Source organism: Planococcus citri, chromosome 4 (assembly GCF_950023065.1).
Source record: "Planococcus citri chromosome 4, ihPlaCitr1.1, whole genome shotgun sequence".
In the NCBI taxonomy this organism is placed as follows: Eukaryota; Metazoa; Arthropoda; class Insecta; order Hemiptera; family Pseudococcidae; genus Planococcus; species Planococcus citri.
This window is the reverse complement of record NC_088680.1, coordinates 59,510,062-59,527,690: the sequence shown is the minus strand read 5'-3', so window position 1 is coordinate 59,527,690 and position 17,629 is coordinate 59,510,062. Positions and strand designations below refer to the sequence as shown.

Below are 17,629 nucleotides of genomic sequence, written 5' to 3'. Positions count from 1 at the left end.
ACTTATAGAATTAGGTAAAATTTATTACTCTCATAGTAAAATTTACTGATCTCATAGTAAAATTTACTAATCTCATAGTAAAAATCGCAATATTTTTGAATGGGATCCGGTTACTGTTTGAAATAGTAAAAATTATCCATAATTTTTTTTTCCATGTAGTTCCTTCAGGATGTGTTCATTCCTTTTCCTATTGTGTCTCATATATCCTGCCATGGCTCGCATGAATCTCATTTCCACTGGGGTTACTCTGCTATTTGTATCCTTTCTCACTGCCCATGTTTGATGTTTCACTTCCATACAACAGCATTGGTCTTGCCAGCATATTGTAGATTCTTATTCAAGTTTCTGCTCTGACTTTTCTTGGAGCGATGGCTCGGTTTATTGCCCCGCTTACTCTCAGGGATTTGTTGATCTTAAGTTGTGCGTCAACCTCTCCTTCATAAGATAGCTCACACCCAAGATATTTAAAGCTTCTGACTTGTTCTACTGGAAGTCCATTTACAACAATTTTACTGCATATTGGCTCTATTCCATCTAAGGCCATCACTTTTGTTTTTAACAATGAGATTCTCATTCTGTATTTATCTGATACTTTCTGAAAGTTGTACATCGCTCTCTGCAAGTCATCTTTGTTGTCATCCAAGACCACCTGATCATCAGCAAATAGCAGGGTATTGACATGGGTGTCATTGATGTCTGGCCCATTTGGGTTGCTTTTTAGCCATTCTTTAATCATGTTGTCGAAGTAGATGTTAAACAAGCTACACAACATTGGGCATCCCTGTCTTACTCCCTCTTCCTATCTTCTTTGCTTCCAACATGTTTCCAGATCTTACTCTTATTATACATATTATTAGTGTATATTTCTTTTTGATCATTTCAATTTTCCTCAGGATTTCAAACAACTTCTTCCTTTGTACTCGATCATACTTACAACTTCTCCAGATCAACTAAGCACATGTGGGTTTCTAGGTTATACCAAATAATGAATAAATGAAGTTGTTACTTTCAGTGTTTGACATGTTGAATAGAAGAAAAATCACTGTTACACAAGACACTGTATTGAACATTTTAAAACATGTGACAGCCATTGTGGTATGATGTACCATCATCAGTAGGGCAACCCAATATTTTTTTTGAATGTTTTTTTGTTGCACTCCGATTACAAATGTAACAAAATCATTTTACGTTTCAGAAAATTGCCTTTCATTAAAGACCTACTTCATTTCGAATATTTTCGAATATTTTGCCTTAAAATGAATATTTTCACATATTTGATTGCTATTTGAATATGTGTCTAAAATTACCACATATTTCGCAATTTTTCGAATATTTTTGAATATTTTTGAAATTTTTGCATTTTGAGAATCGCAACATAGGAAACATCATTTTCACAGAATGTTGAAGATGAAAAAAATGGCTCTTTTCAATGATGATGATATTGATGATTAATGAAATGATGATGAAGATTGAATTTTAAATTAAGCTTCGATTTTTTTTTCTTTTTTCGAGGATCAAAATAGAATTTTAATTCAACAATTTTGTTCCATTTTGCGAAATTGCGAATAGTGCATGTGATTTAGGAAACGAAACCCAACGATGTAGCCATTTTTGTAATATGCTTGTAAAGGCGAGTGAAACGATACCAAATTTGATTTCGAATATTTTCGAATATTTTGGGGGTAATCGAATATTTCTGTCTAATATTTTACCCCAAAAAATCGAATATATATTGAATATTTTACCTTGAATGAGAGCATATTTTGGGTTGCCCTAATCATCAGACATAAAGCAAGAATGATAAAAGTAAAATTGCAAAGTACATACAAGAACAAATGGATAGAAAATTATGTTGAATTATCATCGACATTTTAGTTAATATAGACGACTACTCATACGCAATATTAGGCCACTGGTTATGTCGCCAACTCTGTGGATTTCGAACTGTGAACAAATGCATCTGCTCATGCGTCAGGAAATGTGTATGTGTGTTTGGTTGTTAGTGGGTGGATTAGTGGTGGTACTGGTGGGGAGGTGGTGTTTACGCATGCGCAGATGCGTTTGTTCACAGTTTGAAATCCACAGAGTTGGCAACACAACCAGTGGCCTAATATTGCGTATGAGTAGTCCTCTATATTAACTAAAAGATCGATGCGAATTATACGCTGTGTTTAGGATTTAGGGGAGGGGGTGGTTGGTCATATAGGTAGAGAAGCTGTGTAGCATGTTGCAATGAATGTTGGTCGGAGCTTTTACAACTTCATTGAGAACGATGTAGTTGCTTTCTACGTGTTTGAATATTTCAAACTCTTCCAGAGCGTCTAGTCTTTTACCTTTCTTTTCAACATGGAGGACTTTGAAATTGAAGTCAGATGAGTGGTTGTTGGTTAGTAGATGGTCTGCAAACGTAGATACTCCAGGTTTTTTATTTTTCCACTCGCTGAGGTGTTCTTTAATGCGTATTTTGAAAGCTCGGCCAGTTTGCCCAGTGTAAAGAGCTTTACACGTATTGCATTCGAGTCTATAAACTCCACTTGTTGAGTATGGTAGCACCTGATAGTATTTTATTGTAAAAATCTAGCAGTCTCTTCTTAACGGTTATTGTGGCGTTCTTGAATAAGTCTGTTGGTAACTTATCCCTGCCTGGAGCCTTTTCATTTCTGGAGCTTTTCCAGGCATGTTGCTTCCAAAAATTGCAGTTCTGTTCAAAAAGGTTCCCTTGTTGGAACAAAATTTTGGTATTCTGGTTGGAATCATACATGTAATTATTGATTTTGGGTTCTCAGAAGTCCCTTTTCATCGATCATACAACTATTATTCTGATATTTAAAAAACAAATAATTAAATAAAAACCGAACTGATATGAGGTCTTTGTGAAAGTCTTCGCAAAATTCGTTCAGTTTGGCATTGAATTGAGAGAAGGGGCGTGTACATAACATAGGGATGACCTTGATTTAAAATTAGAAAATACTTGAATTTTTAAAAGAGGCCTGGGAGGAGTGAAAATGCCCAAAAAAGTTGAAATCAGAATCAATTGATAGGAAATCAAATTTTAAGTCACATATCCAGAAATTAGCCTCTGAAAGCAATGGAGGAGAAAAAACCAGTTTTTCGAGTTTTTTGACCTTGAAAAACCTCATGTCACACCTTCATCCCTTATTCAATGTGAACTAGAAGGCTGAAATTTGACAAGTACATCCAGAGAGTGTCCTAAATGTGCTTTCTGGGGGTTTCAGCTGCTCAAAAATTCTTTAGCCATTGTACATTTAGTAAAGTTGAAAAAATAACACACGGTTGGAAAAATTGAAAAACTTTCTTTCACAGCATGAAGAATTTTTTTAATCCAAAAATCAAAGATGACAGACAGTAATAAATACTTCGCTTCTCGAATAATTATTCTCCTCCTCTCTTCTTCCCTCATTTCGTTCTCTTACAATACCCAAGATAACGTGGTATTCTCTCATAAAACCAGAATGCAATACAAATTTTTTCAATACTGCATTTTTTTTTTCTTTTAAACGAAGAGAATTTGGAGTGAAATCCCCATGTTGATAAAATCTTTTTTAAAAAAATAAGAACGATACTGCGCATTAAAAATGAATTAAATCGTAAAAATGGAACCACTTCACGCAAAATTTAAATTGACTAGACTATTCAATGGCAATTTTCATATAAATTTACAATGTAAATTATCATTTTTGGCCTACATAATTTACACACACTTTCCTTCAATATGAAAATTTCCCACGCAAAAACATGTGATCTATATCACTCGATATTACGCAATTATGCCTGTATAATTTCAGGGAAATAACCCATTTATTATAATCTTTGCTTTGGTTTAAATTCGCACCGTGTGGGTGTAAGATACCTACATGAAAACTTTGAGTCAATATCAGAATACATGAAATAATTAATTTTTTGATGTTAAATCCAAACTTTTCAAACCATTTTATGCATTGAAGCTTACGATACCTATGTCATAAAGTCTACAAACGCTTCAAATCTTAAACAAGTCAAAGTTGATAGAGCTCTCGATGACATTTCCTGTGACAAAATATTATTTTGAATGATCGATTCAAAATGCATCTCAACGAAAATAATTTTTACCTGCATACAATGCAACCAGTATTACTTTTGATGAGAATCACAGGTATTATTCCACTGCCACTAAAAATGAAAGGTTGGTATGTACTATGTACCCGTCATTTGGCTAATTATACATATGTATTTTAAATGTACCTTACACGATTTGAATGAGCAGCTTTAAGATAACTTTCAGATACTCGAACATCTGAAATTAAGTCAAAAATAGCACCTGTGTTTGGACTTACTATTTTTATATCAAATTTCATCTATTCGATATATGTGATGTATCAAGACTACGTTAATTGCTTCCGCCATAATTTCGAAGGTCCAATTCTTCTCGCTTCTATTCCCGGCTTCCTCCTCAGATCACTGATCTTGCTCATACCGTTTACTTTGTGGACGAAATTACGACGTTTGAAAAAATACTGGACTCGATGGATATATTTTCAAGTAGGTTACTGCGAATATTTATTAAATCATTCAAGCACAAAACTAATATTTATGCAGACATCTCAGTAATTATCTAGATTTTCTATACAAATTTCTATTCAACGTGGCTTTATTTTACTCATAGGACGATTTCAAAAATACCCTGAATTTGGAACCATTCGTCTCGAAATTTAAAAATAAACTAAGATGGACTGCTGGCAAATCTCTCGTCTGTATAATGTTTACTGAACTACTAGTACACCTGCGAATTCCATACAAAGACTACAAAGACTATCACGGAAGGCTTATTTCAGATATTTTAAACATATCAGTCGTATATTTCATAGTAACATACTGGGTTTCCAATTGTAATTATGTCAGATTGATCGGAGCCGAGTTAAATGAAGAGGCAAACGTAATTTGTTTCAAGCTTCATTTTTTAAAATTTTTTTTATAGAATAGATGAGAAGGGTTTATTCTTATGTCTACTCAACTGTCGCAGGAATGTATCAAAAATGGAAGATGCAGTCAAAAATTAAGGAAGTTTGCTCTGCTTTGGTTATCTTTGCACGATTTGATGGAAGAATTTGTTGGCGTTCATTCAACATTATTCTTAGTTTACTTGACGGAAGTCATATTAAGCGTGATCTGTGTGGCGTACATTAATTTCAACATTTCCACTTACTCGAAAGTGTTCAACGAAGGAATGGCGTTCGATGTTTTCTTGATTACATTTGTAGTGATTGTTATCACTTGTGAAGCAGCTCATTATGTTCATAAACAGGTACCTACATTACACTTCAGTACCTACTTTACTGAACAAGGAAAAGAATTAAGTACTTATTCTTTTTCAAAGGTTTACTTCAGACAAAAAGAAATTCTTTTGGAACCAAATACTTGGAATATGGATACAGCAATGTTACAATCTGTGAGTGATCTTTCAACGACATTTTCATACATCACTTAACTACGATGAAAAGTTTTCCTTTTCCAAGATTTTCTAGGAATTTTTTTCAATTGCAGATATCACGTTTTTTAGATACAATTTGGATAAAAAATCCATCAATTAATATAAGTGGGATTATGCAAATTGATCGATCTTTTTTTCTACAGGTAGACTTTCAATCCTAAAGACAGAACTAAAAATCTACATAATATATTCTCAAAAAATTGAATTTTTCGTTACAGACTATAGCTGTTGTGATCAATTACCTAATTATACTGAGGCAATTTCATTCGTGAAGAAGCAATTATGGAACGATCAGAAATTTTACAATAAATATTATGTCTATTGTCTATCAATCAATTCTTATGATAATTTATACTCTTGTTGAGAGAATATCTAACGATTCCTACTACTACTCTGGGAAGGTCCGGCTTTCTTCCCCTCAATCTCTCAAACAGTTCGTACGTCTCATTTAACCTCATATAATAAATTAGAACAATAAATATTCTTTCAACCATTTATTAATATTCAACCAAATAAGACATACAAGTGTAATCAGGTAATACCTGGTACTTTTAATACACATATGAAATATGCCGTTCTGCTCTTATGGGCGTTCCCTATAACTACTCGTGAAAGGAGCGACTACTCTCAACGACTCTAGGAAACTGCAAAGCATACGTGGCAGCCAAATCCGCTCGTGGCTCGGAGGAATAAATCCACCAGATCGCGCTGAGCCGGAGCTCAGTGCAGCCACGAGCTTGGGCATAAAGTTCCCTAGCTACCTGAGCACTTCCTGTCCTCCGTTACCCTCTACACTCTTTTTCAAGGTCACAGGATTTACGATATTTCATGAAACGATTGCTAGGTCTCAGAGCCCTCTAAAATTTGATAAGATACGTACGTCAATCGTGTTCAAAGGCAGTGGTGGGAGACTTTTAGCTTTTTCTCTCATCGCTGTCCTCCTAATTGAGTATTTTTGGTCATTGGTGAAGGCTTGAATGAGAGGTATAAAAGCGTCTAATTTAATAAAATGGGTTCAAACTACCCTGAAATGTTACACTGGAGGAACAATTTTCATTTTAGTGAAAGAATCCAAAAATAGGGTCTCTCAGAATCCATTTTATAGGTACGTTCTGAAAAAAAAAGTCAAAAATCACCAATTATTGAATAAGTACTCAATAGCCAGACTTGATATCTACACATTTTAACTTACATCAGAAATTAGTCATTTTTTTGAAAAATCTTGAAGTCGGATCAAATAATTATGTACTATAAATAAAATTAAAAATGCACTCGAAATATTGAAATTTACCAAAATTTTCCAAAGTTAGTAAAACTTGAAAATAATAATTAGAAAATCAACAATTTTTTCCCAGTAAAATTTTCAAATGCTACTTTGCGCTGATTGATCAGCAACGAGTAATTAGTCAAAAATTAATAGAAATTCACCAAACATAACCAATTTATATAAAATTAAATTACCAGTAAACTACCTGAATTCACCAGCAATTTACCAAAAATTATCATCAACTTGTAATAGTATAGTTAGGAATAATTATGATATAGAGGGGAGGTAGAAATTATCACGTATAGGAGGAATAATGGTGATCAATATCAAGGGAACCATTCTTAAAATTATTCCTTAGAGAAGGAATAATTTCTCTATACAAACTAGCTCAAATGTCGGAGAGATTTCCTCCTTTCCAATCCATACTATTCATTTAAATAATGAAGATCGTAAATAAGAACAATCAGATGAACATTTCATGTCCCGAAAAGTTTGATATATTCATGAAATATTACAGTTATGTTAGTACTTTAAAGTTACGAGAATAAGACTAGTGCAACTAACATAGGCCAAACACATACGTCCATGCTAGAATAATAGTATAATTAAAAGTTACGAATTAACGTTCGTCAACGAAATAGCAAGTGAAAGTTATAAGTATAGGTACGCCTGATATAATTGCGCCCTTCTTCGTCCTACCTACGTCCAAGGTTCACACTAAATCCCCATGTCCGCAGGCAGGTATTTGTGATTAACAATAAAATATAATAGTTAATCTAAATGCACTCGATCGGGGTAAAATCCCATAATTAATGTACGCGTTAACCTACTCACCTGTGGGTCCCCCAATAATAGGCCCAAATGTAGGTTCTAGTTTTAGAATCATTTTAGTAGGGTTGCCGCTACTCCCAGTCCGGATTCTGGTGTAGGGTCCATGCAGTAAAAAAGGATATTTAAAGAATCCTCCATTCGGAGGTTACGTTAATAAATTATATTAAAATGACGTTAGCCACCCGAAGTGGGAATAAATATAAAAGAGAAATAGCACGACACATCCTATATTTTACAGTCACTGGGTCAAAGATGAGACCTTGCCATCGCGAGTAGCAAAACCAAATAAAGCAGCGAATTTGACTGTCTGAGAGATACAGCTCGAATTCGCGAATCGTCTGTGACGTCATAGAGTTCACACATAGTCAATCACTGTTGAGGGAAAGAGGTACCCAGGGGGATAGAAGGATCTAGAACGATCAAAATAAGATGACCTTCGAGAGGTACATCTTCGAACTATTGCATAGGCAATATGTACGATATGGACTATCTATGGCAGTCAGGGCAGATTCCCCCATTACAAACTTACAAAAAATTATTGATAATTTACTAAAAATAATTGCAATATACCAAAAATTACCAGTAAATTACCAAAAAATAATCAGTAAATTACTAAAATTTCTGGGTAAAAATGACCCAAAATTGCCACTAATTTAGCAAAAATTGAATTACCAGTAACTTTCTAAAAATTACTAGCAATTTACTAAAAATTACCAGAATTTACCAAAATTTACCAGTAATTTACTAAAACTTACCAAAAATACCAGTAATTTACCAAAAATTACCAGTAGTTTACCAAAAATTACCAGTAATTAACCAAAAATTACCAGTAGTTCACCAAAAATTACCAGTAATTTACCAAAAATTACCAGAATTTACTAAAAATTACCAGTAATTTACCAAAAAATAATCAGTAAATTACCAATAGGGCAAAACGAGCATTTCAGATTGCATACATGCACCATGTGAATAGTAGGGTAAACCAGACCTTACAAGTCTAGCTGTAAACAATGCTGTTTACTTCTACTTTTCAGCTTGTCAAGTCACTTTTCTCAAGGAAGGCCTTTGCGGATTTCAAAAAATGTAGTACCGTTGGAAAGGGGACAAAATTCTCTACAATTTAGAGCCATAAAATAATGGGGTTCTCGTGATGGTTTAAAAGTTCTGTCGCCTCAAAGTGCAAAGTGGACAGAACAATATGTTAAATTGGCTACCTTTTTCAGCTCGTTAAGTCAATTTTCTCAAGGAAGACTTTCGCGGATTTCAAAAAAATTAGTTCCATTGGAAAGAAGACAAAATTTTCTACAATTTTGACCCATAAAATAATGGTATCCTCGAGATGGTTTGAAAGTTTTGGCGTATCAAAATGCAAAGTGGACAGAACAATCACTAGCTTGAACCCTACAGAATGTAAGGGGAATCAAGATCCACAACCACTTATACGCTGTGTGACGTCAGAGCGTTTTGCCCTATATTTCTCAGTAAAAATTACTCAAAATTTCCATTAATTTAGCAAAAATTGAATTACCAGCAATTTTCCAAAAATGACCAGAAATTTACCAAAAATGACCAGTAATTTACAAAAATTTACTAAAAATTACCACCAATTTACCATGAATTACTGGTTATTTACTGAATGTATGTAATTGAAGCATGTGTTTCAAAAACGCACCAAGTTCATTTTCAAAGATTCTGAGGTTGCAAGGTCATCTAGCATAAAGTTGCGGCCCAAAATGGCTGATTTTTTGATATGTTGTGCCCAAGAGTCTTGGCTACAACATATCAAAAAATCAGCCAATTTGGGCCAGTTCTACGTTTTCAAATTGTACTAAGTACCATGAATTTCTTATCAATATTTTTTTGGACTTTGTGCGTTTTGGAAACACATGCTTCAAATTAGTAATTCGACAAAGATTACCAGTAATTTTTGGCAAGATACCAGTAATTTACTACAGATTACCAAATTATCAGTAAATTAAGTATCTAGTTTCGCAAAATTACCTAAGACCCAATATTGTACTTTGATGTTCGAAATTGTCAAAAATACATATTTTTCCAAGTTGTTAAAAGTCGGCCAAACTATTGAGAACTATTAGCGATTTTCTCCACATTCTAAGAAGTTTTTCACAAAATGCAGAGAATTCACCTATTACAATATTTTCTAAATTTTTAAATTCAAGCAAAATCTTGTAGGTAAAATCTTTCTCTAAATATTGGAATCTAATTAATTTTTTTTCAAAGGGTACCCCCCGATAAGATAGGCAAAATGCCCTTAACCTCAGATTTCGATGAAACTCACAGGGTATGTTTAGTACCCCCAAAAAATAATTTTGGGCCCATAGCCCGCTCCCCACCCCACCCCCCTCAGCCAGGGGGGTCAAAAAACGCGTTTTTCAGGGGAAAAATTCTGTATCAGCGCGTAATTAAGATAAATTGATTCTGTAAACGAATATAGTTAGAAGATACATGGGCGTACCTCCCTGAATTTTTTCAGAATTTTTCATCACACGGGGAGAGAAGGGGGGACAAAAGAAAACTTTAAATCGACATTACTCCGGAACGAAAAAACATACCAAAACGATTTTTTCGTCAAATATGTATCTTTAGGTCTACTTTCTATAGAAGTCATCACCCGGCCATTTGGAGTGGTGGGTCAAGCTCAAAAGCTCAAAAAACTCTCAAAAAACCACGTTTTTGGCGTTTTTCTCCAAAAATATGGACAAATGGCGGAAATCTAAGAGAACCAAGTTGTTCAGCGTGAAATTTTACCTCAGAATTGTGTAATTGAAAATTCATTTACACCGCATGATCGTAAAACTACATGCGCAGAAGTATTTGTGCTTACATCAAGATAGCTGAAAGGGTATTCCTGGGTAAAATAGGTGAAATGTCCCTGTCCTCGGATTTCTGAAATTTTGATGAAACATAGTTGGGTACCATTTAAAAAAATGTCGGAGGCAAAAAATCCCCCCCCAACCTCCCCTTGCTCATAATAGCGAAAAAAGGGCCTTTTTCGGGGAGAAAAAATCCATGCTTCAACGAGTTTTGACAAAAAAATCTTTATTCACTCAAAATACTTGAAGGAGATATGATTCTAGCAACTTGAATTTTCTTCAAAAATTGTGGGCCCCCCAGGGGAGATATATTGACAAAAGAAAATTTGAAACCGCCGTATCTCCGAACCTAATTTAAGTACATGAAATTTTTTTTTCAAAAATGTATCTGCATGAGCACTATAATTGGTATTTTTTTTCAAATTTTCCCTCCAGGTAGGCCATCTTCAAAAACTCAAAAAACACTCAAAATTGTGTTTTTTTGTCACAGCACCACCAAAAAAAGCGATCCATAATTTTGGATGCTGGCCTCCAAAAACAATAAGAAAACCAACTAACTTTCTTTAAGGCTATTCTAATTTTTTGATGAAAAATGGTAAACTTTGGGCGGGGATTGTGCCAAAACTATAGAACGGATTTTTCTAGGGTTTGCTTTCAAAAGCGAGGGTATGTCGAGATATTTTTGATTCAGGACATTTGATGGCTATACTTAATAGGGAATTGGATGGAGGTACTTTAGACGCTCACATCCCTGTTGTAAAAGCAAAATTAGAAAATATGGCTACATACCCTCGATTTCATAGATGAATCAGTATTGGTGAAAAAAATTGGAAGAATTTTGAAAATTCGCGGAGAAATCCCCGTCTGAAGTTTAGATGGGAGCGGGTCGCGGGACATAAGCACGACTAAATTCGTTCAATCGATTACATGCAGTCTTACGAACTAATCATGAAAATAACGAACAAATCGGTTTCATATTTCGACCGGTTGTCAAATTAGAATGCTCTCCGCAGAGTATACCCTTAAACTCCAATTTTTTGGCCATAGGCACCCCCTCTCCAAATTTTAGGGCGAAAGTAGACAGACAATATGGGTATCATTATCATATGAACCGAACTCGCTGAACATGAATATGAAGTTTGATTTGCAGTTGGACCCTCCCAACGACCACATTGGGGAGAGGGGTTGCCCAAAAATTAGAGTTTTTGTGAAAAATGCTTCATTATAGCGCTATTTACGCCATGCAACTTCTTAATCAAGGTTTTCTTGAATTACAAGTAGCCTACTTTTCAAGTACATGGTATGTATCTAACTCAAAACTATCAGAAAGGTTTCTTTTTGGTGTCGATGATTAAATTTTTATGTGAGTTACCAAGTACATTGAAAACATAGGTATTACCTACCTACGTACTATGTAGTAGATTGGGTAAATCACCAAAAAAAGAAAAAAAACTGGATTTTTACCAATTTTAGCAAAAACTGTCATTTTGAGTTGAAAGTTGTACAGAAAAATTCTGGCTCCAGAAGTGCCCCTAAAGGGAAAACATGTGCCCTTAAAGTGGGAGTATTTTCGAAAAAACACGGTTTTTTCACTGTAGCCCCTGTACCCAATTTGTTTTGAGAAAAATGACGATCGACCCAGTCCTAAATGAATATATCTTAGATTCTGCGTCCATTCTATGCTATTATTTTAAATTGTTTTTGTCAATTTTGAAAAATCAACAAAAATTTAGGAATTTTTGCCAATCTTTATCAATTTTTTGAAACCTAAAATATTGTCATCACTGCGTTCCAAAATATTTCCTCAGTTTCAGAAATATATTATCTTTCAATATTTTTTCGTCATTATAGAGAAACTTTTGCGAAGAAAATATTTTCAAAACACCAACTACTAATACCCCCTCTCCAAAAAAAAAAAAGATTTACTTTTCAATTTTCTCAGTAGAACCCCAAAAGTGGCCTTGGATTTTGATGGGAATAGCATGGATTGGCGCAGAATCTCAAATATCTATGTAGGTACTTTTATTATACTGTCTCCTCCATATATTTTGAGTGAATACAGATTTTTTTTGTCAAAACTCGTTGAAGCATGGATTTTTTCTCCCCGAAAAAGGCCCTTTTTTCGCTATTATGAGCAAGGGGAGGTTGGGGGGGGGGATTTTTTGCCTCCGACATTTTTTTAAATGGTACCCAACTATGTTTCATCAAAATTTCAGAAATCCGAGGACAGGGACATTTCACCTATTTTACCCAGGAATACCCTTTCAGCTATCTTGATGTAAGCACAAATACTTCTGCGCATGTAGTTTTACGATCATGCGGTGTAAATGAATTTTCAATTACACAATTCTGAGGTAAAATTTCACGCTGAACAACTTGGTTCTCTTAGATTTCCGCCATTTGTCCATATTTTTGGAGAAAAACGCCAAAAACGTGGTTTTTTGAGAGTTTTTTGAGCTTTTGAGCTTGACCCACCACTCCAAATGGCCGGGTGATGACTTCTATAGAAAGTAGACCTAAAGATACATATTTGACGAAAAAATCGTTTTGGTATGTTTTTTCGTTCCGGAGTAATGTCGATTTAAAGTTTTCTTTTGTCCCCCCTTCTCTCCCCGTGTGATGAAAAATTCTGAAAAAATTCAGGGAGGTACGCCCATGTATCTTCTAACTATATTCGTTTACAGAATCAATTTATCTTAATTACGCGCTGATACAGAATTTTTCCCCTGAAAAACGCGTTTTTTGACCCCCCTGGCTGAGGGGGGTGGGGTGGGGAGCGGGCTATGGGCCCAAAATTATTTTTTGGGGGTACTAAACATACCCTGTGAGTTTCATCGAAATCTGAGGTTAAGGGCATTTTGCCTATCTTATCGGGGGGTACCCTTTCTAATTTTAAATAAAAAGTCTAATACGCAATTACCCACATATAAAGTAGTGTAATATGAAGAATTTCAATCATTTTTTTTCAAATTTTCAAAAGTCAACTTGACACGGATTAGCGACTAGCGTTTTAAAAAATTGTGGTCAAATATCCTCCACCCCCCCCCTCGAATAAAAAAAAACAACCGCCTAAAATATCGAAAATACAGACAATATTCAAACATGAACTCATTGTATGTACATGGGTTATTTCAAATCGAAGTATCAATGATAAAATAATATAGAGCAGCCCCCTCCCCTACCATCTCCCATCCCATGTACATATTTTTCGAAGTGAATGGCCGATAACATGGCTGATTTCTCGTATATCGTGATCAATTAATATTGCAATAAACATAAAATGTGTTAATTCAATACATCGGAGCATTATGATAGAAAATTATAAACAGATATGGGGACGTTTTCGAAGAAAGGTAACCATGTTTTTGAAAATTCATCATGCGAGGGCAAAATTATTTTAATTATTCAGCGAATGCTCATTATATCACCTCATAATTAATTATAGGAATAATCCGATTACACTGCGCATCGAAAGTTATGGTTTTATTAACTGCGACAATTAACGCGTTTGAATTCATTTTCATAGTGAAGTAGGTAGGTAGATATGGTTACCTAATTTAATTTCCAGTTAATACGATAAAAATGATCCCAAATGAACGAAATGATTACGTTGAAACTATCGCACCGATACTTTACTGTTTTAAAATTTATGGAATTATACCAATGCAACTCAAGATCAAACGTAAGTACCTACCAAACATTTTTATTTTCAATTTTAAAAATTTGCATATATTTTTAATATTTTTAAATTTTAAAAATATACTTATTACAGATAATAATTCGAAGTTTCTAGCATCAAAAAGTATCGCAGCGTTAACGCAGTTTATTTATTTACTAAATGCTGCCTATAATGTGGTTACTTTATTTGAAATGGTTGGAAACGTTGGAGAAAACTTTAATTTAAAAATGTTATTAGCTTTCGCTCCTCAAATTTCCTTGAAGTTTATTGTTTCCATTATACCACTAGGTATTTGGACAAAAACTAGTCCATTAAGTGACTACTGGAATAAATGGAAAGAGTTTCAGGTACAAATAGACTTCTCGTATATGTATGTATTACGAGGTAAATTTTTCGTCCATTAATTAACTAAATTTGGTCAATATTTATTAGACCGACTTCGAAAGAATATCCGAAACCGAGTTCGATACAAAACTGAAGAAAACAATCCGAAAAATCATCATCGCCGCAACTCTGTTCATACTTATGGGCGAAATAATAGTACAAAACTACATACCTTATGACGATAATTACGTGAGATTTGTTTCAGATTATATGAATATTTCAATCGTGTACTATTTAGGAGCCTATTGGTATATAAATTGTATCTATACTAAATCCATCGCCAAAGAAATTATATCTTTAGCTCAAGTAAGTATAGATAGGTAGTTAATGACAGAAGTAGGTAGCTAGGTACCTACAACATCGATCATCGATTAATTTTGAGTGCAAATTTCAGAAAATATTGACACAAAATGAACATGCTGGCAAATTACACGAAATCACTTCGTTATGGATTACATCGTGCGAATTAATGGAACAGTTTTACGTTATTCACAGCACTCTGCTTTTAGTTTACATCATAGATACAATTGTGGCAATGACCATTTTCGCTTTCATCTGCATGAATAGCTCAGCGTTTATAGATATTTACGGTGTAGGAATTCAGCTGAATGGGTTGTTCGTATGCATGTTTATCATATTCTTGATTTGCGAGACAGCTTATTCCGTTTTTAAACAGGTGAGATTTAGAAAAGGTGGGTGTTATGATTCTGTTTTAGAGTCAAAATTGGGGGGAGGAGGGGTCGTATCCATTTAGACTTCAACTGTCAGTAGTTCTGAAACTTCACAAAATTATATTTTGAATTTTTTGGGGGGATTTTTTAAAAAATCATCTTTCTGACTTTTCGAGCAAAATGGACCAACATTTTTTTCAAAATCAACATTCAAAAGACCATTTCAACTCGCCCCTCTTCCTCCCCCTCTTCAACCTAAATGCCTTCCAAAACCACTCTTTAATTAAAAAAAAAAAATTAAAATGATATCTTTGGACAACTCAATCAAGTTCAAATTTAGGCTCGAAAACAGCTTTATAGCCCTTAATCTCTTCTACGCACATTTCCTTCAATTATTTGTTTGTAACTAGGTACTTAATTAATTATATTGATGAATTTATTCCAAATTCAGGTTGTTATAAACCAAAGAAAAATATTACTATCAGAAAATTTAACAAGAATGAACTCATCAATGCTTCAATCGGTTAGTATAAAAACAGATTCGATGAAAGAATAATGAAATATAGGTACTTAGAATGCTACCTATAGTAACTTCCAATCCATAAATCAAATGATTTCTCCATCAAAAGTGTAAATATTGCAGATATTAATCTTCTTGGAAGCAATATTTGTAAAGAATCCAGGAGTTTCCATAAAAGGATATCTAACATTGAATCGCTCAGTATTTGTATCGGTAAGTGACAAACACAATCACGTATTAAAATAATTACCTTTTAAAAAAAAGTAACTTAGTACGCTAACCAACAAAAAAGGTGACCGAAAAAGTAAAATAGACCATTACAAATTGAAAAGTTTTGGTTTTTAATTCCAAAAAATTGAACTATTTTGAAATTTTTTAATAAAAGAAACAAGACTTTTTCACAATTTTTAGAAGCAAAGTGAGAATTTTTGTAATTTTGGGTAAAAAAGACAATTTTTTGGAACATCAATCAAAACTGAATATTTTAATAAAAGGGGGGACTTTTTAGCAAATTCTGACAAAGACACAAGACTTGGACGATTTTTGAAAAAGTGAGACTTTTTGGCATTTTTTACTAACAAAATGACAATTTTTAGCAATTTTTCACAATTTTTGGCAAAACACAAATTTTTAACAGTTTTAACAGAGAACAGGACTTTTTGGGAATTATTGGCAAGAAAGTGATGTTTTTTGGAAATTTCTGGTACAAAACCAAGGCATCATAAGTATTATAGTCTTGGGGAAAAAAAAGTGAAAATTCTAAAAAAAATTTCTAAAGATAAAGAATCTTTTTCGAAAGCAAAAATTTGAAAATTTCAGCAAAAATGGGCAAATTTTGGAAATTATTGGCAAAGAAGAAATTACATGACTATAATTGCTCAAAAGCGATAATTTCTGGCAATTACTGACAAAAAACAAGACTTTTGGATAATTTTTGGAAAAAAGTAAAACTTTTTGGAATTTTTTGCAAATAGGTAAGCGAGAATTTTAGTCAATTTTTGAAAAAACGAAAATTTTTGACAATCTTTGGCAAAAAGCAAGACTATTTAACAGTTTCAGCAGAAAGCAAGACTTGGCACTTATTGGCTAATTTTTCGCAACCCTTGTTTGCATTTTTTTAGCAAAAAAAAAAAAAAAGGAGATACCTATTTGGGTGATTTCAAAAAAAAAATCAAAAAACCGCCTGTAATTGGCTTTAGCTATTGGAGAGACTTAAATTGTAAAATAAAATGTAAAAAAAAACTTTTAGCCAGAAACGAGACTATTTTTGGCAAAGACAAATGGTGAGATTTTGCAATTTTTGGCAGAAAGCGAGAGTGTAGCCATTTGAAAAAGAAATTATAACCGCCCAGTTTTTATACACCCTGTATTGTATTTTCTTACCCCTACAAAATTATGCTCTCACGAGTTGTCAATGAAATTTAACGATTTGAAATCATCTTTGAGTAACTAGTGTCGCGCATATGTATTCTTCGATCGACCCCCCCCCCCCCCAATTACTACATCTGAAAAAATATACACAAAAGTACATTGTTTATGTTTGTTTGGTTTTTTTTCAGATTTTAGCAGTTTGCATTAATTATTTAATCGTGTTACGACAGTTTCAATAAACCACCATTAGCGAATCGTGATTGATGATACGTATTGGTAGAAAAAAACATAATGTTTCTGCCATTAACAGAACGAAATAAATACTTGAATGGAATAAAACAGTGTTATTTATTAAAATATTATCAAGTGACGACCTACTAATTCCATATACAACGAACTTTTTTTAAAAAATCCTCGAATTTTTGTAAGAAAGCAGTGCTCTTTATTTTGTAATATTTACATTTTTGAGAACATATCTTATCCTCGTACTAGTTCAAGTTGCATTTCAGCATGAAAAATCTAGCAGGAGATTTTTTGGAATCAGTATAGGTAATTTTTCAAGTTGTACTGGCAGAAAGGAGAGG

General features: G+C 33.6%; 1 protein-coding gene across 1 annotated transcript; it reads left to right on the top strand.

Annotated features, from left to right (window-relative positions):
* The first annotated feature begins 13,923 nt into the window (after positions 1–13,923).
* Positions 13,924–17,384, top strand: LOC135843267 (gustatory and odorant receptor 24-like). Its single transcript, XM_065361086.1, has 7 exons — positions 13,924–14,102; positions 14,193–14,446; positions 14,532–14,789; positions 14,878–15,159; positions 15,606–15,677; positions 15,798–15,887; positions 17,234–17,384. Exons 1-7 carry the CDS (start codon positions 14,003–14,005, stop codon positions 17,282–17,284), a joined length of 1,107 nt encoding a protein of 368 aa, XP_065217158.1. The 5' UTR covers positions 13,924–14,002; the 3' UTR covers positions 17,285–17,384.
* Positions 17,385–17,629: the final 245 nt, after the last annotated feature.